This window comes from Myodes glareolus, chromosome 8 (genome assembly GCF_982192425.1).
Source record: "Myodes glareolus chromosome 8, mMyoGla1.1, whole genome shotgun sequence".
Classification (NCBI taxonomy): domain Eukaryota; kingdom Metazoa; phylum Chordata; class Mammalia; order Rodentia; family Cricetidae; genus Myodes; species Myodes glareolus.
In genome coordinates this window covers 86142149-86162083 of record NC_142033.1, presented here as the reverse complement: position 1 = coordinate 86162083, position 19935 = coordinate 86142149, and the positions used below count along the sequence as shown (strand labels likewise).

Sequence of the window (19935 nt, the reverse complement as noted above, 5' to 3'; positions counted from 1 at the left end):
AGGCTCCGTAGGATTATTTAGGAATTTTAACCTAAATTCCTATAAACCAGTTATAAATTTCTGGTAGCTTCAGATTAGCTATGGCATAAGCATTTATGCCAAGTGTATAGGTACACAGCACAAAGCAATGCCTTTTAAGGTTCTGGTTGTTATTATTTGGAAAACTGGTATGTCAACAACACGACCTGGCCGAGGCATTGTCCCACTGTCAATGTGACTGGAACATCAGAAGGGTCTCTGTCCAATTAGGTTTTCCACAAAGAATTTGACCTTAGCTGGTCAAATGTTATGAGAGGATGGCTCATAACACTCACCTGTAGTCCCTTGGACTTGTGGCTTCCCTAAGATGAAGTATCTATGCCTCAAGTCAAATTCTGCTGAGGTTTCTCTCTGCTCGTGTTTTATTCTATAGTGTTTGTGTAGGACAACCCAAATGCAATGCACTCACCTTTAAGAAGGAAAGGTCGTAATTCTTTTGCACGTAGGTTATTTCCAAGTTCCCAAGGACCACTTCACAGTTGTTGAACATCCTCTGCAGGCTCAGAAAGTGGTCCTCAAAAGTGCCAAGTTGGGTGAGCCTGTTACTTGTGCCTTGACAAACTAGAACAAAAGGGAGAGAGGTCTCTTAGAAGATGCTGAGTAAGGTAGCAAACCACAACAGAACAATATTCGTCAGCTTTCCGAGCCACAGTGACTAACAATCATCTTTGATCAAAGCCACCACAACGCTGATGTGGTAAGAGATGCTTAAGTTTACACAGCTGTAATCCGCAGTAAGACAGAACTCACCCCTGTGATGGATGTGATCATATGGCATTAAGGATACAGAGCAAAAAAAGTCGAAGGCGGAGGTGGGGGAGCCACACATTCTATCGAGGTTTTGTGTTTGTTACTTATCTTGTTTCTATGGCAAAAGAAACAAGGAGGAAGGGGGCTATCTAAGCTTCAGTTCCAGAGAAGACAGTCAACTATGGCAGAAAAGGAATGGCGCCCCAAGTGTGGGACACATGTGGGTCACATTGCATTCACAGTCAGGAAGCAGAGAGAGGTGAATAACATTCATCTTCCTTTCTCCTTTTTCTTAGTTTGAGGACCCCAGGTATGGAATGGTGCTACCCACCTTTAGGGTAGAACCAAACCTAGAAAACTGTTCAGAGATGTGCCCAGATGTCTGTTACTATGGGGATGCTAAATCTTGTCATGTTGACAGTCAAGATTAACCACAGCAGTCTCTAAAACAGGATAGACTTAAGAGTGCCTGTATAAAAAGATATCCATCAAATCCATGAGCATGACACAATTGTAGGGTGAGCTAATAACAATGCAATGAACCTTTTACTTTGCAGAAAATAAGGGCACTGCCTTGTTGTGTATACAAGGAGTCTCCAAAACCACAACACACACTAGGCACTGTTTTCTGACCACAGTTCTGTGTATGCAAAATCAATGAAAACAATGGAATTTTAAAAGTCAACAGTTAGAAATTAATAATACTCCTCAGAATCATCCAAGGACAAATCAAAGTTCTGATTAATAAAACACTCAGAGATTTTAAGACGAAGAGACAGTACTTTAAAGTAGTAGGTTAGAAAAAACCAACATGTCCTTCTGTCTTTTTCAAATATGTTAAACAAACCAACACAGGTATCCATATGTTTGCCTTATATCTCCTGCCAATACAGAGTGTGTCAAGACATAGACTTAACCCAAGAACACATGTGAAATTAGGGGCCAAGATTAGGCCACAGAAATGTACTCAGAAGTCTACAGTTAGAAGCAAAGGAGAGGACAGTAATAAAACAGTATTTACAACTTGGCTTTTGGGGAGACATGTTTAGGCAAGCATAACAAAACAAAGAGATTTGGAGCTTTTGAAGCAGGGAGCTTGTTAAAGAATATACTTTGAACCAAAATTATCCTAAGAGTGAAGAAATATGGCCTCTGGGTTTAGACCTTACATTTAGAACTGGCCAGATCCTTCTGCGTTGGCTAAGTTGCTCCCTTGACAGTCACAGTAACCAGGGGACAGAGCACAAAATAAGGCCAATGTCAACACAGTGGTACTTTCTTCAGGTACGTTTACAATATGCATTCATGTTTTATAGGCTTCTTTGTTCCCTCCCTTTGGGTTGTTCTAAGAGCATCGTCTGTCTGGCCTTGCACGATGGAGCCACAGTAAGCAACCGGCACATGTTCAGACACCACCTAATCAACCGAAGGTATTTACAGACACTATGAAGCAATCGTCTCATCCTCTTTAACTCTATGGGAATCTCTCTAACCCCCATCCATTTTCTCCAATGAATTCAGCGGAAGCGAGGGCTCTCACATAGGCACTGTGAAGGTTTCCACCTGTGAAGACGGTCGAAGGGAAAACTAGACAATCAGGAATGCTTCAAGCTCCATAAAGAACGTAAGAATTTGACTTCCCTCCTACAAACCTAGGACAGAACAAAAGTTGTGCGACTCAGGTCTTCAAAGCACGTAGCTTCTGGCCCTCAAACTGTAGTCAAAGCGTTTATAAATGTAGGCAAAACCCGAAGGAACTGCCAATATTAGCATCCTCACGGAAGCTGATACTCTTCACCGTACTCTAACCCGTTTCTATTCAGATCCATCTGGTCCACGGATGTATTGTAAAAAGGGAGGCAGCATTAGCGGACTACTCCTTGACTCACAGCTGTAGACTTGGCACAGTTTGCTGTGTTTACAGATGTTTTTGAGGAAGCCCGCAGGCGTTGAGACGATCGAAACTTTCACCATGATAGAAAATGTCACTCTCTTCCTGAACCTTCCTTCCCAGGCGGGCTTGGCTCACACGAGACACAATTGGACTCCTGGGATTTTCACTATGGTGTGGTCCTGCCTATGGAGCCCTTGGGTAGGGGTTCGGGACTCATGAAATGCTTCCCTTCAAGTTGAGTTCATTCCCCAGTCCAGCATTTTGGGATTAATTTTTGCTTTTGTGACAGATTCTGGGCAAGCACATTAAGAGAAGTTATTTGTGCATTTTCTTAAGACACAGAGGGCTGATTTGAGGCCTGGTTATTCTTTCTCTTAAGGAAACTTTCATTTATATTACGGAATTGGTCCTGGGATTATGGGGTAGGCTCTGGCAGGTCTATGCTAATATTGCATATACAGCTCTCCTTGCCCACTGCACTGATTAGCACAAAGCATAAGACAAGCTTCTCCAGAGTCCTGCAAGTTCACTTGCACACTTTCAGAAGTGCCCACAGAAATTCACACTTGCTTTAGCTCACTGCTCTTCTGGGTTGCCAAAGTTACGGAGTTCTTGGAAATGTCCCCCCATCACCTCTGAAGCTGTCTCTGCTTCTGTCCTTGCCCTGCTTCCTACAGTACATGCCACTTTTAAGCGGAGATCACATCACACAAAGCCTGGGCCCAAGCCATTGGAATGTTTCCTGGTGTAATTCCAAGAAGCAAAAGTTTCTCTCTGGGTCCACTGGCCTTGCACTTCTTCCCTCTTTCCTACTGACTCTTTGGTCCAGGCACTCACTTTTGATTTCTCTCAAACCCACGTAGCTCTTGCTGAGCAGGCTGCCCACGCCCAGCACTGGACACCTTGCTCTCCTTTTTAGTATGGACTTGGCGATTCGACAAGTGACTGTCAGAAGAGGCAGTCCTAACTCACGGCTGCGCCCTGTCATGTCTCTCAAGCAGACTGTTTATCATACTTCAAATGATTCCTTCTGCGTTTATTGTCTACGTTCCCCCATATGTCTATGTAAACTATATATTCAAAGGTGGGAGAAATAAATTGTAACTGTATGCAGCCTGTACATTTTTTCTCATCATTGTTTGTTAAATAAAATAGCAGTGTTTTCTATAGCATTTACACTGCAGTAGGTGTTATAAGAACTAAGCAATTTTGGGATGACAACATAGAGACAGGAGGAGATTTACACATAAATACCACTTTTAATACGGTAACCGCATCCAGGGAGGTCCTGGTACTCATTGCCCAAGGGTACCAAGAGATGAAAAAATACACACGGACACTCTTTGGACTGACAGCACTCGTGTGCACATGCAGGATGGCATTATATTTCTGTTTTTGTTGCCAAAAGAATGAGTGACCACGTGACCAAATTCTCAGATGACGCACGTGGGTTTTCATAGGTCTCATTTTCTTGTGTCTCATAAGGGAGGGAGGCATCAGAACAGAAAGGATTTATTTGTAAAATGAGAGCCATCGGACTTTTCCAGCTGGTCATTTCAAGATCTTTCTAGCCCAGACAACACATTTCGATAGCTTCAAAGCTAAGGAAACATTCCTATAGTGTCATACTGAGGAGCTTAAGGAAATCGCAGATGAAATGGTAGTTAAATGAATAATGGTTTAGCGAAAAGAGTCCTGGAGACTTGCTAGAGATTTCATCCCTTTGGGGTGGGAATACTGTTCTCTACTTGGAGATGATGGCCCTTCATTCGGGAATAGCCAAAGAGGACTCAAACTGCAGGTTTTCTTCTGTGTAAGTAAAATTTTAATGCTGGTTTTAGGGAAGATAGTGGAAATTTTCTCCATAAAGACAATGTTAGCAAACTAATTTTTGAAAGTTGAAATGATAGGATTTGAGCCATAATGAAATAATTAGATAATGGAAGCCTTGGTATTTACTGTGGGCCAAGTCAAAGATTTACGCAATGGGAAAGTCTTATGATTTTAAAGATCTGTCTTCACTTTACAGAGTGATCTTCCTCAGGGGTCCTCTTAGCTATTTTCCCCTCTGTGCCAACTGGGAACTAGCTTCTAGTTAGTGGGCATGTGAACAGATGTGACAAGCTGCATCTATAGTACAGCTCAGAAAGAAAGGCAACACAATCCTCAGAGAGAGGAGTTCTCTTACGCTCTTGAAAGTTTGCTTTGAATGTTATCACAATTGTGTGGCGCTAACCGTGGCAAGTTGCAGCAGGCTTACACAGTTTCAAGCCCAAACAACCCAGTTACGTTAGCAAGCAAAGCAACATGAAAATAACATTTCCTCTGTTTTTAGCCAAGAAAGCCAACATCAAAATTACTTGACTTCTATCCCCATGGTTCTCCTCCTTAGCCTCTAAATAATTCTAAAACAAATGGAGGATTTCTAAAAAGCACACCAGTTAGAGTTAGGATGCCTTTGTCCATTTTGTCCTACTTCCTTGGGAGGTAGGTGAGAGGTCTGAGTTACAGGAAGGACAGTTTTATGAGGGACAAAAGAGTAAGTTTCTAATGACATCATCAAATACCTATCTATTAGCAAGACTGCCACGGTATCATCCCCCGCCAGTTAATTCCTCTTAATATGTTAGCCAGGTAGAATGAGACCAGTTTTGCCTATTTAAAGGAACAACAGTGAGTGTAATCAGATTGTGAACAGGGGCTAGAGAGGTGACTCAGTGGTTAAGAGCAATTGTTCTTCTAGAGGACTCTAGCTTGGTGGCCTGCAGTAGCATGGGGGAGGCTTACAACTGCCTGGGATTTCAGCACAGGGAGCTCGACGCTCCCTTCCAGCCTTCTTAGTACTGCAGTTGTGTGCACAGCCTCCATAGAGACACACATATGTGCATATTTTAATTTTAAAAAAATCTAAAAAAAAAAGATTGTAAATGAGAAAGTGCTTTACAAATCATACTCCTCTCTAGATGTAAACTATGTGTCCCACTGAAACCTCACCCTGGCTCCAACAAGCCAGGAGCCCGGTGCAAGAATTTTGCTTCCATGTCTTCTAAGATGCCAGCAAACTGCTTCATCCTACTGTTTCTTTCATTGACAATCTTAAACCACAGACAACCTATTCTATTATTCACAAGAAGTTGAATGGCAAACAAGAAATAAATTGACCATGCGATTGAACTATTCATTCTACGAGGACCTACTATGGACCTGGCACCCCTTGCCCTCACAGGGAGTTCCCCCAGTTACTGACACTGATGGGAAATAAAGACCCTCAACGCCAACTCACAGAGTAAGGAAAGTCTATTGTCTGTAAACTAGAACCGGAAATGGTCTGAGCACTCCTGCTGAATATCGAGTGGTGCAGGACGGAGAAAGCGGCCCTGGTTTACGGTAGTCCATATGGCGCTGCTGTGCTCAGCTTCTTGGAGCCTGTGTGAGTAAGCGCTCTTCGCTCCTCTCTCCTCTGACTTCTGGTTGTCTTATCTCACGAGGGCACACTCACTCATGATGAGGGCTGTTTCTTCACACAGAGGCATACTTCTGAAATGACTCCGGCTCCTCTTCCTGAAGGGTGCCTCCCGGACTTCCTCCTTCACTCTTCCTCTCCATGGCATTTCCATGGGTCTGACCTGTTTATCCAGAGCTTGCTGTTCCCAGAGTGAGGCAGCTCACCAAGGTTGTCAGCATGGAGTCACAGACAACAGTGTTGTCTGCACTGCCACCACACCTCGCAGTATTCAAGTCCTCACTCTGGGTTCAGGCAAGAGCTCGAGCAAGCAGCTGTCACTGCCATGACTCACAGATGGCCGAAATCTGGGGGCCCTTGAACACAGGACCTCAGGGGAAATCTAGAAACACGTATCACCTGCAGCCAGGCTCCCTACGTTGGTTTCGTGCCGCCATGGGAAGCTAGGACACTCGCAGGGATGGAGGATTTGGATGCGTAAGTGCTAAAGGGCATAAATGATTATCTCAGAGCACCAGCTCTGATAAGGACCAGTGTGAGGCGAGTGGGAAACACAGAATCTCCATAGACTGGGGATAAAAATGATTGCATGAAAATTGACTTTGAAACCCGACTAGTTCGGCTTCAAAGGAAAGAGCTCTTTACTGAATCTTAAGATGCTCTTTGATACTATCTCCCAGTCACCTGTGACCTCTCTTAATCTGTGCAGAAGACAACTGGCCATCAGAAAGCATTTTTGGAAGCATGAAAAACTGGTGGCGGGCTGGAATTCGACCTCCCTACCCAGTGGTGTCATGACCTTAGTGTACTAGCCTGTCCACCTGCGCTTCCTTACGTGCTTCTGTCAGGAGAGCTGAGCCTTCCCACCCGGGTGTGGTGTCTCTTCCTGGACATGGCATGCCTTCACCATCCGTGTCATTCCCAGCAAGGCAATGCGAAAGCAAAGAGAGACAGGTCCTCCAGGTCCTCTTCCCCTAAGCACGGTCCCCACCCAGCTCACAGAGATTCTCTTCCATACCTTGCTCAGGTCTGATGACTCACTCCTCGATGATGAAGGCTGAGTAATGTTTCTCACACTGGACTGTTCACTTGCAGGTGGAACGATTCCTCTAGAATTCGTACGGATGCCATATATGGCCGGCGAGCTTTATGACACGTGGGGCCAGCAGCCTGGAACAACGCTGGAGCCAATTAGCAAAGTTTACCTTGCTCCGTTGTCTTCTCTACAGACCCGAGAGGCTGCCCTTTCCTCTGTTCATTCATACTGTCGTTCATTGAGTTACAGGAAGGACGGTTTTATGAGGGACAGAAGAACATGTTTCCAATGACATCACCAAATACCTTTCTATTGGCAAGACTGCCCCAGTATTGTCACGTATCATCTCCAGCCAGCTAAGGCCACTGAGCATCCTAACCAGGTAACAGGGAACCGGTTTTGCCTATTTCACAGGGCAATTGTGAGTGGCAATAAGATTGTGGACAGAGAGCTCAGTGGTTAAGAGCACTTGCTGCCATTGCTGCTATTCCAGAGGATCCTAATTCTGCTCCCTGCGCTCACACGAGGAGGTTTACAAATGCCTGCAGCTACACCTCCACTTTGCCCATTCTTCGGTTTCTTTCTTATTCATTTGCTGAACCACGGCATGCTTAATAAAGTAGTACAAAGGCGGCTGCCAAGGATGAATCAGAAACAATGACTCAAAGGATCCAATAATCCTTTTAGGAAATGACATGAAATATGAAGTAGTTGTAGGACATCCCCCGAGGTAGAGCCGTGCTACGTGAACACAATGAGGCAGGAAAAAGAGAAAGGAACAAATTCTAGTTACCAGAAAAGACTATCCCAACAGCCCTTGGGAAGTAGTTGAAAATGCAGTGCTTTATGTCACACTAAAGGGATCAAGTGGCTGTCAGTGCCAGTGTTGAATCCAGTGACCTCACCACACCCAGGGCCACAATTTCTCACCTGAAAATGGTGGTGGTGGGGCTTCCATTTGTATGTTTTTTTTTCTTTGCATTCCTCTCCTCTGGATCATTGCCCACTTTCTAACTTGGGGATATAGCTTATCTTCTCTGGTTTATAGCTATCTATATGAATCATAAAGTCTTAAGAAAAATCTTGGACAAGGTATTCAATTTGCAAGGAAATAAAAGAATTCTTATCCAGAAAACGGAATTGGAAGTTAGTTTTGGGCAAATGTTTCTCCGCAGAGAGATTCTGGGCTTTGGGAGCTGTGCATATCTGGTCCTCACCACAAGATACTTTACATATTTTTTTCTATTTTTACTTACTCATATTTTTCAAAAATCAGATTTTAATGAACTCTTGTTTATAAGGCCATTTCTGTAAATAAATAGACACACACATATATATATATATACATATATATACACACATATGTATGTTATTCTACAATGAACACCAAAAAAACCAATCTAACAAACAAGTATAGAATTTTCTTCACCACAGAAAATAAATAGAAAACCAAAGACAACCCAAATCCTAAAAAGAATAGCAACCACTAAGGTACCATCAGAAGACTGGTATGTGGGTGTGATTTTATTATTATTATCATTCTGAAAACAAGAAGTCTTCTTGCAACTGCTCTCTCTTAACCTTGGCAGCTTTTGGCTATTCCACGATAGTCACTCTCTAGTCGAGTTTGGTGGGGGAATCTTCCAGAATACTGCTCTTACAGAGCCTCAAGAAAGCCAGGAAGGGAGTCAGTAAGGAAGGCTTCTGAGGATTTGAAATGTTCTGTGGGGGCAACATGTCAAAGGGTGGTTTCTTCTCCCAAGGATTAGACACTTGCTGGGTTATTGGGACCTCAGGAGGTGGTTGAGGGCAGTGATGCTGAGGTGTAGAAGGAAAACAACTGCTTTAAGAGTGACTGGGGGAAGAAATAGACTGAGGATGAAATCATGTACGCAGATAGAGCTGTGGCTGAGATCCAAGACGCACCACAAGTCTGGCTTCTCACTGTCCCATTCAGGCTGGGACCGTCCACTGTACCAGAGATGCTCTGAAGAGGAAGAAAATTATCTCTGAACAGATCGCTGGCCTGGTCCCATCAGTGAGCAGAGTGGGCAGCTTGCTGTAGTCAAGTTCAGAAACAAGGCAGGTCTCAGAGCTACTCACAATAGGACGGTGTCCACATCAAAAAATATTTAAAAAGCAAAATGAGAGAGAAGAGGGGATGGGATCGAAGGCCCTAGCTGTTTGACTACAGAAGGATTTTAACCCAGGCTTTTACTGTCACTTGTCAGCGGTCACTAGACTTGGAGTGACACGTCAGGACTAAAGTCCTGGTTCCACCTTTTCCTAGGCAACGTTCTAACCTCTCAGGACACTGGAAGGAGTTGGTGAGGTGGGAGCGTTTCTGGCAAAGCACGCAATGCAGGGAAAACCCTGACTCAACCCCACTGTGACTTGAATCTGAATTAAACCTGGATCGGGGCCCACTCGCATGAATTGCTTCCTTCCGTTCAAGCCCTCTTGGAGGAGGCTGACCTTTCCACCCCGCTGCTCACACTGCTGGTGTGTGGCCTGTTCAAGAGCTACGAGGTCGTGCCGCTGAGGGATGCGTGGTTAATGCCGACCGTCACTAACTGCCCACCCGAGTCACAGGGATGTGACCAGGGCTCAGCAGGAAGATAAGGTAACTGGGTCCAAATCTGACCAGGGGGACTGTGCTGGGTCACTTGGCAGTAAGGAGGCCAAACCTGCTATGAGCCTTGCAAAATTCTTTCACAAGGAGTCCCCTCTTGTTCCCGGGAACGTTTTCTCCTCTTGTGAGTTTTCGTTCAGTGAAGGGCTTTTCCTGACCCTTTGCGGTGGTTTTCTAAGTTGATTATATAAAGGCTCTAGGCTCACGACCAAAAACAAGTTGATTGGGATTTGTGGACCGTGTTTGCACATGTTTTGATTCAGCTCTTCCCTGAAAATGAGCAACCTGAACTCACTCCTGGCTAAGCTTAATGTGCCTTTGTCTCATTCTTAAATGGGCAACAGGCTATAGCAGGGCGTAGGGAAAACCTGTGAGGGCGGCTCTCCTGTGCAGGAGGCCCGAGCTGCTTATAGGTCTGAAATCCAAAGCCCATTTTCCGGATTCATGCACCAGAAAAAAAATACTGACTCAAAGATCATTAACAGCTAATCAGTTTTCTTACGAGATGCCCAAGACAAGTTCTCATAGAACATTCTGAACTTAGGCTAGGGAAGTAATTGCGAAGGGCTGACTGTTCTGTTGCTTTCAGGCTGTGGCTACTTTTCCATGAGGAATATTACCGATTAAAAGTACGTGTTCTTAGGTGTCGCCATTTGTTATTAAACGGCCAAGTGTCTGGACACTTGAGGGCTTTTGCCGACCAGAACTGGCTTTCTAATGTGCTCATCAAAGTCTGCCGGAGGGAGTCTGATTCATTACGTATGAAGTTCTAGAATAGGACCCGGTATACTTTCTCTGAAAAGGCTACACAAAGTGCAGTTTTGCAGATCAGGTAATCTCTGTGCATCCCTCCGTTCTGCTGGAATAGCATTACAATAGTCATGAACAATGATAAAACGGGTGCATAATCGGATGTGTTCTACGGAAACTTCACTTACAAAAGCAGGCATCAGGATGGATGAAACTCTTGCTGTATTTTAAAACACCGCTTTAAAAGAAGGCCTAACAGGAAGCCAGAAGTATACAGTTAGACATCCCTGTTCCTGTACAGGATAGAGATAATCCTGCCTGCAATGGCAGATTTTCTAAGGGCATGTTATCAGTTTACTTGGGACTAAGTTTTTCATATTTCATCATCGTCTAAACAGAGTAACCACCATAAGATATAAGGTACTGAAAACTGGTACCCAGATAGGAAAAAGCTGTGTGTTGGTATGCATGAGGTCTGTGCTGGGCATCATTGTAGACTTAGATTTTACTCTACTCTAAGCATATCTAGTAATCCTGTCTTCTAATAATGGAATGGATGAGCCTGTCAAGTATCGCCATCACTGTGATACAGTTATTCTTTACATTGGTCTGAAACCTATTCTCCTTTAACTTTCCTGGGCACAGCGGAAGTGCAACTCATGCCTCTTATGCCCACCTTCTGGTCCTGCAGATATTTTCAGAGAATGTTTCTCAGCACTGTTCTTACCCCATTGCCTTCCTGTGTAGTCTCCTCCTTGCCAGGCCTCCTAAGAACCCCAAGTGTGTGGCTTCCCCACCCACGGCCTTTGCAAGGCCTGTGTCTAGCAGCGTTCTCTGACATCATGTAATTGTAGCTCCTCTGTGTGAGGAGTTGCTCAGATTTGGTGAAAAACATTACTATTTCACAGTCTTTCCTGTTTCTTTAAGGAGGTAATATGTCACAGGGACTTGGGACACAAGCTTGTAGTTTTAGCTAATCAGATGGTTGAGGCAGGAGGATGAGACACTCAAGGCCAGATTAGACAAATAAGTGAGGCTGGGTCTATAGCTCAGTGGCAGGGATGCGCTTAACGTGCAAGACCCTGGCCTTCATCCTCAGCACTGAAAGAAAGAGGGCAAGCTTGGTAGTCAGTTCTGAAGCTTAGGTGGGGAAGCATTTTTCTTGCTGTGTCTCCCTCGGGCTTTAGAGTCCTACCACATCTTAGGAGCCTGCAAAAATCATCAGACGAGAAAATGCCTCATTTTCAACAATCATTGCTTCATTAACTTTGGAATATACTATCACTTCATTATTAACTATTGTGCACATGAGTACTTACAGACTTGCCCCAGGGAATCAAAAAGCATGTTTCGTGCTTGCTTTCCAAAAGAATCCTGCTTTCAACGGGTACGCTTTTGTCTTACTTACAGATCGCTTTTGCGAATTTCTTCATCACATGTTCTTAAGTGTCCTCCCCACATTCTTGAACGAGGCCGACGTTATCTATTGGTAAGAAACTGCTGAATTCCCTTTCCTGCAAGGCCAGTTGAAGGCCAGTTGCAAGGAGATACCTCAGGTGTTCCTGTCAGTGAGGGCACCATTAAGGGAAGCTACAAGGTGTCTCCAAGAAGTTCCTCAGAGAAAGTAGCTTTACCCACGGGCCGTGACAAGTCTAGAGACTCTGGTAACTAAGTGGGGGGAAGAGTGGAGTATGGAGTGAGGTGGCTGAACCCCAATTCTTGGCTCAAAATCACTACCAATGAAAGCGGCTCACCCCTTGGTATGTCTGAATACCAAATCAAGGCTCAACATTTCACTCCAGGAGGGAGGAAGCCACTTCATTTGTTCCTGGGCCAACCCTGGCTTTCCTAGCTATCTTATTAAACCTGACAGCACATGTTGACAGAGATAAAGCTAGTGCTGGACTCTGGTATGCGCCTGCGAGGCCATTGCAGGACGGTGGTTTCCAGTGGCTGTTCAGTGGCAGGAAGGCAGAGAGCTTGTGGGATGGATGTATTTCAATAAGCCCTAAAGCAAGTCTTGTTTTTCCTTTTAAGCTGACTGCCTGAAGCTCGAAGCCAGAAACTGGAGAAGAGAGCGAGTCTAAGTGTGTACTCTATGTCTTAACTCAATTTGTCCTGAAGTTGTTTACTCTGGCCCGCTGTCAAGCCTTTGCAGCGGGGGAGAGCTGGTGGCGGAAGGGGTCACTCCCAAGGGTGCTGTGAGTCCTTCGCAAGGGAACTACTTCCATGCTGCTGAAGAACCACTCAGGGATGATTTTCCCCCTTGAAGCCAAGAACGTTTTCTACACAAGCATTTCTTTGTAATCTCAGTTAGCTTTTTACGATAATTCCAGCTTCTAGTTTAAAGACTACAGATGCTGTGTGGGTAGAGGGTGGGAATGAGGGGATAAAGAAGGGAGGATCTAGGTGTCTCTCACTCAGCAAATGTGGTAATGCTCTCTTCCATGGAAAAAGCACAGCAACTATTAAGAAATGCAGACAGTTTGTGGTACCACTGCAAAATCTTGTAGCTGGCTTGGGGAGACTTGACTAGATGCCCTCTCTTGCTCCTCCCCTCCCAAGGAGACCTGACCCTTTGCAAGGAGATTATCTGAACCACATCTTGATGTTTGGGGACATCACAAATGTTGGGTAGCTGAGCTCAGCCACTCATCAAATATTATCTTGCTTTATAAAAAAGACCAGAAACCCAAGTACCATAGAAACATTAGAACACACACGTCTCCTTAGTAGCTAAATAATTTTCTCCAGGGAGTGCCCTTAACCAACGGAAATACACTAATACATTCTTTGTAAGCCATTTGCTATTTAGTGTTGATTTGGGGCCATTTGCCTATGCATGGGTTTTCCTGAATGTCTATTTTACAACTCCTTAAGAAAGCTTATAATTCAACTGGGCAGTGGTTGCGCGCGCCTTTAATCCCAGCACTTGGGAGGCAGAGGCAGGCGGATCTCTGTGAGTTCAAGGCCAGTCTGGTCTACAAGAGCTAGTTCCAGGACAGGTTCTAAAGATACAGAGAAACCTTGTCTCAAAAAACAAAAATCAAACAAACAAAAAAAATCCAAAACAAACAAAAAAAGAACAAAAACAAAAAATACAAAAAAGGGAAAGTTTATATTCCAAATCTCACGATGCTTTTCATAGAGTAAATATCTGAATCATCTCCTTACAAAAGAAGTAACATTTGCAAAATGCTTTCTTGTCTAGGTTGCAAGTAATGTTGACTTTAAAATTCATGCCTACCCAGGAGTTCAGCTATTGAAAAAATTGACCTCATAGAGAGACTGTTAGCATGGCGGAGACAGCCGTGAGGGTGACTGAGCAGAGCCGGCTCAAGAAATATCTTAATTCAACAAATGTTCTCTGGGCACCTTACCAGTATACGAACACAGAGACTGGCCACGTGTCGGGTGTGGTGCGTTAAAATGCATGGATTCCAGCTTCACATATTGTTGTGTGCAAAATAAGCCAGGTATGGCTCTGTATGTCCATAATATTAGCACGCTGGGGCTACATAGGAGGATAAGGGGATGCCAAGGACTTCAAAGTCAGGGTAGGTAGGGTGAGGGGAAATTCACCAAACACCGAGACAAACGGTTGGCCCAAGTAAGATAGCAGTTGTCAATGCTGTTTTAGGATGGTGGATGTAAACCAGCATACGGAGACTAAAGATGTGGCAGCAGGCGGATGTGGCATACAAGGACTAAGGATGTGACCTGTTGTTTCTTCTGCACTTACAAAACTTCCTGTCCTGTGGAGCAGGTACAAACACTCACCAAGTCTTTGTTGACTTGATCCTGAACTGCAGCTAGGGTCAGGCTGGAAGGCTCCAAGAAAAGAACAGAGCTTGACCTAGTCTGAGAGCTCTGAAGGGATCCCTTGAGGAGGTGACCGTGCAGCTGCGAATTAAGGACCAGCGGAAGCTGGCCACACGTGGGAAGGGATGGGCGCAGGAGGCTTTCCCAGCAGGAGCGGAGCAGGAGTAAGAAGGGCCAGGGGTGTAAGCACCCATATGGCAGGAAGGCGTGATGGAGACCGAGCTGAGGGAACAAGGGGAAGTGGGAGGCGGTTTCTTGCTAGAGCGTTTGTGAGAAGGATTAATGTGCTCAGATTCTTTTATTTTTTTAAAAAAATATATTTTTAAATACTTACAGGTTCATTTTTATGGCAACACTATTTACCAACACAGAACCAGCCTACAAGCTTATGAACACATGAATGGATAAAGAAAATCCAGTGTAGGCATGGTGGCGCACGCCTTTGATCTCATCACTTGGAGGCAGAGGCAGGTGGATCTTTATGAGTTCAAGTCCAGATTGCTCTATAGAGTGGATTCTTGGGCGTCTAGGGCTATGAAGAGAGAATCTGTCTTAAAACAAAGCCAAATAAGAAAGAACAGTGTATATATGTATCATGAAGTTTTAAAAAGTTGTCAAGAAGGATGAAATTCTATTATTTACAGGCATTTGAATGGAACTAGATATCATTAAATAAGTTACTCTCAGAAAAAAGTTTTCGTGGTTTTCTTTCATGAGCTGAAATTAGACTTAATATATACAAATTTATTCTACATATTATATATATATATGTATACACATATATAAACGTAATAGTAAAAGAAGTTCTGTGCACAGGGAAGAAGAGAAGCAATGGGAGACAGGACAAAAGAAGGTAAAAGGCATTGATTATGCAAATTACAATGATCCACGTTTGAAAACATCACAATGGCATTCATTGTTTTTCATGAAAATAAAAATAAATGAGTTAATGAAAAACACCTGCTGGTTGGGGGATTCTCGACAGCATCAGAGGTGGGTGTTTCTGCCAAAGAACAGAGATGTTTTGCACTCTTCTGCAAGTTGCAGTCAAAAGGCTCTCCTGAATACCACCATTATGGTTAGAGCTAGAGTTTGCAGCGGTTGGGCTGGCGAGGTGGTGCAGAAGGTAATGATGCTGGCGGTGTGTATCTACTGACCACCTGATTAGTCCGAGAAGCCACCAAGGTGGAAGATGGGAAGTTCCCGCATGAGGTCACCCCAAGACCTCCACATGCATATGTGGGACACGTGCTCCACCATAGTAATAGTGATTGTATAAAGGTTTGATAAATTTCAACTCTATAAATCTGAAACAAGTTTCCTCTCTTGGCCAAAGCTTCATGTAGCATTCAGGTTTGTGTTGAAGTAAGTCACGCAGTTATTTAGAGTAGTTCAATTTCATAGTAAATTTTGATAGAGATTTTAAGAACACTGATGCCAATAAGAGACGCAGAAATAGAGCTTTTAGATTTGAAGTAGCCTGAGGTAATGTGACATTTATCTCAGTAGTATGAGAGAAACATCACTGGGTCTGAACATTTAACGGCCATCACTAATCTAGAACCAAGCTTTTCCTTATCATTTAAACTATATATTTGGTGTCTTTAGCTCTCTTCCTTCATGTTGTACAGCATGCTGTACTACTGAGCCACAACTTTACACAGTTTTTTTTATCTACTTTCCCTAACTAGATTCTAAAGCTTCACACACACACACACACATACAAACATACGCAAACACACACATGTATACATACATGCATATGCATACATGCATGCGTGCACATGAACAAATATTTACATGAATGCATACACGTAACCTTCATTTGCAAAGTTGCCCCTGCACTGGAATTGAGCAGATAAGCATATTAGTGATATATGAAAGCTCTAAGCCTCATTTTACAAAGTTTCATGTGAAACAGATGATGAGGATTCCAAGGTATTGTCAACTACTACATATACATATAAGTAGCCTGGAAGACACCTTGCCATGAGGGTCACTTCCAGTGTGAAAAGACCCCTTCCCACAGATGCTATACTAAATAGGCAGTAGATAGTGAAGATTATGAAAAGAAAAGAAGATATCTTCTCTAGGATAAACAGTCTGGAGTCAAATTCTGAAGCCTTTTTAGTTTGCTTTCTTTATTCTTCTTCATAAACAAAATGATTATGTCAATTCCTATAAGTAAATATTGAAAAGGAATTTTGGCTTGATTGGACAATTTCCTCTGCCTTCTAGAATAACTCTTTTATTTCTTGGCTTTGATCATAATGCCAGCATAAGGCCATGAATTATTCCAAAGCTTCCTAGGTCACATCAGCATATTTTCCCCAATACGTAGTCACACATGCCCTTTTTCCCAACATGAAACTTAAGACAAACCACGACAAAATAGAGAAAATTGGGTGGATTGTCTCAGTATCTTCTACAGCAGTCGTTCTAAGCTTCTGAACGCTACAGTCCTTTAGTTGAGTTCCTCATGTTGTGGTGACCCCAACCAGAGAATTATTTTCATTGCCACTTCAAAAGTGTAATGCTGCTACTGTCATAAATAGTAATATAAATGTCTTACATGCAGGATACCTTATATATGACCCTAAATGGTTGGAATCCACAGTTGAGAACCACGGTTCTATAGGAGTCCTATATCCAGAGATCGTGGAAGGAGATCATTACCTAGGCTTATCAGGCTTTGAAATTCATAGATTAGCCTTGTTGTCATTGGAAAATAGTCTACCGTGGGGATTGTTTTAATGAGATTTTGCATTAACAGCTGTGTGATTGATCACTTAATCCGTTCATACATTGGCAGCCATTTCCTGAATGTAATCCCCACACCATCCCAGCACTGAGTGAATTCAAGTAAATATAGTGGCAATACAACAAGCCAGCAACCCTTCCACAGTGTCATACGTCATGACCATGCACTCACGTGACTTGCACTTGAAGCTGCAGCGACTGCTCAAACCACACCCTTTTACAAGAGGAAGGAGAGCTCTCACTCAGGCTGGGGGCTGAAAGGAGCTTTCAGAAGGATTCTGAGGCCTGAGCTGTGAAGAATGATGCAAATGATGCGGTGCTGGGCAGAGGATTAGAACCAGGGGATGGGGCGAAGAGGGAACAGAGAGAAAACTTAGAAAAGAGAGGCAGGAGCGGGGCCCAAACACAGCTGTTAAGCAAGGTGAACTCCTAGTCCCATCACAACAACATCTGTCAGGAATGAGACAGAACTGATAGCACAGAGATCTGGTCTATCTCAGAGCCTCTGCAGCAGGGGAGGGGTTCTGGGACTAGGGTCTATCTCAGAGCCTCTGCAGCAGGGGAGGGGTTCTGGGACTAGGGTCTATCTCAGAGCCTCTGCAGCAGGGGAAGGGGTTCTGGGACTAGGGTCTATCTCAGAGCATCTGTAGCAGGGGAGGGGTTCTGAACTCGGGGTCTATCTCAGAGCATCTGTAGCAGAGGAGGGGTTCTGAACTTGTGTTCTATCTCAGAGCCTCTGCTGCAGGGGAGGGAGTTCTGAGACTAGGGTCTATCTCAGAGCCTCTGCTACAGAGGAGGGGTTCTGAGACTAGGGTCTATCTCAGAGCCTCTGCTGCAGGGGAGGGATCCTGAGATTGGGGTCTATATCAGGGCATGTGCTATAGAGGAGTTAGTTCTGCATTTGTCTAGCAAAAGAGGAAATTTTTGCATTTTTTTCCTCTCAACTGTCTTCAGCAACCCAGTGTGGACCCATCTTATCCTAGGTGTGGGTTGAGTATGGCTGCTTTTGTTACAGCGAAGCCAGGAGCCACAGATGACCTGGAACTTCCTCAGCTTATAAAGAGGAAGTGAAGTGCCAGCAATGTGGGATGAAAGCTCACATTATCTACAGGGAGGCTGCTGAGGACAAGTAGCCATAATAAAGGCAGGATAGCTGGAAAGAAGGGAGCGTAAGGGAGATATGGTATACATGTGATACAGTGGTATAGATGTGGATGCAGTGGTATAGACATGTTGTATGAAGGGTCTCCTACACTATAGACGTGAATACATCGGTATAGACGTGGATACAGTGGTATAGATGTGATACAGTGGTATAGGTGTGATACAGTGGTATACGCGTGATACAGTGGTATAGATGTGATACAGTGGTATACATGTGATATAGTGGTATAGACATGATACAGTGGTATAGATGTGGATACAGTGGTATAGACATGGATACAGTGGTAGAGACATGGATACAGTGGTATACATGTGATGTGGATACAGTGGTATAGATGTGATACAGTGGTATAGATGTGGATACAGTGGTATAGACATGGATACAGTGGTAGAGACGTGGATACAGTGGTATACATGTGATGTGGATACAGTGGTATAGATGTGATACAGTGTTATAGATGTGAATACAGTAGTATAGACGTGGATACAGTGGTATAGACGTGGATACAGTCTAAACTAAGGATGCTATTCTGTGAGTTCTCTCCCATCACAAAGCTCCCTAAGTCAATTGTTCTTTCTTTCAGAACTGGCAGTTACCATACAGATGTTAAATACATTTGTGCTGCTGAATTCATGGCTGGTGAAAGTTGAAACTTTCATGTTTTTCTGCTCTGGGAAGAAGTTATGATATTAACGTCAGTTTGGCTGAAGCTACCCAGAAAAGTTTTGTAATCCAAAACAGACCAATTCTGCAATGACATGCTGCATTTCTAGACAGTGTCTTCTCTTCTTCTTTTTTTAAACTTTATTTGTTGGAGAAGGAAGTAACAAAGGTTGGCCTTGGTTGGGAGAATGAAGAGGAAGGCAGGTAGGAAGAAGATACAAGACTTTATGGTTACAAGCCCAAAGACAGGGACAGAGCAGAACCTCTTAATCCCTCCCACCAATGCGCAGAGAAGATGTCTGAGACATTTCTAATGACCAAACAGGCATCTAAGAAGGGAAACACATAATGTCATGGAAACAAATGTGTCAGTAGTCTGAAGAGCAGGGATGTCCTCTTTGCTTCTCCTCCGTGGCCTCTGAAAGCACAGAAGCGACGGAGGGGGGAGGGAGCGCTCCCATGAGTCTGAAGACTCGTTTACTTTCTCTTTGCTTTCAGAGTTTGATCTCCAATTTTATTCATGGCCATAAATATCTAAGACTTCAGGGGTTTGCATGATATGGAATTTCCAAGGGTGACAACATGAAGAACTTTTGTTTTTATATTAGAGATTTCATTACCCTGAACCATCTGCGACATTTCCCTATGTTGTAACATTTGGATGTAGTTCATGGAATATTCCAGGCTCTCACAAGAAGATTCACTTATCTCTTTCTGGCCTCCAAACCAGCCCAGCAGAGTTCCAGCTTGCAACAAACAGTCAATTCACTCCACCAGAAATCACGTTATCTCATCTCCTAAGCACGACACCTGGTAAGTTTCTATCTCTAAAGCTGCCTGGCTCGTTCTCATCACCTGGTTTTCCTTTTAAAAAACAGTTTATTTACTTTTGAAACTTTCATTCACGTATATTTTGTTCATACCTACCCCTCACTTCCCTGACCCAAACTTACCCTGGGTC

General features: G+C 43.8%; 1 protein-coding gene and 1 long non-coding RNA gene across 4 annotated transcripts in view; one reads left to right on the top strand and one right to left on the bottom strand.

Annotated features, from left to right (window-relative positions):
- Egfr (epidermal growth factor receptor) overlaps positions 1–19935 on the bottom strand; it is a 169503-nt gene that overhangs the window by 55034 nt on the left and 94534 nt on the right. For both annotated transcript variants that reach the window (XM_048435465.3, XM_048435466.3), the window contains exon 2: positions 449–600. In XM_048435465.3, the coding sequence (XP_048291422.1) occupies positions 449–600 (152 nt within the window). The remainder of the gene's footprint in view (positions 1–448; positions 601–19935) is intronic.
- Positions 9610–15066, top strand: LOC146893926 (uncharacterized). Of its 2 annotated transcripts, XR_015002803.2 has the most exons (4): positions 9610–9805; positions 11975–12053; positions 12602–14330; positions 14723–15066. It is a non-coding gene; the product is annotated as an uncharacterized LOC146893926 (long non-coding RNA). The 2 variants fall into 2 exon arrangements; XR_015002802.2 differs by lacking the exon at positions 14723–15066 and having other exon boundaries at positions 12602–14687.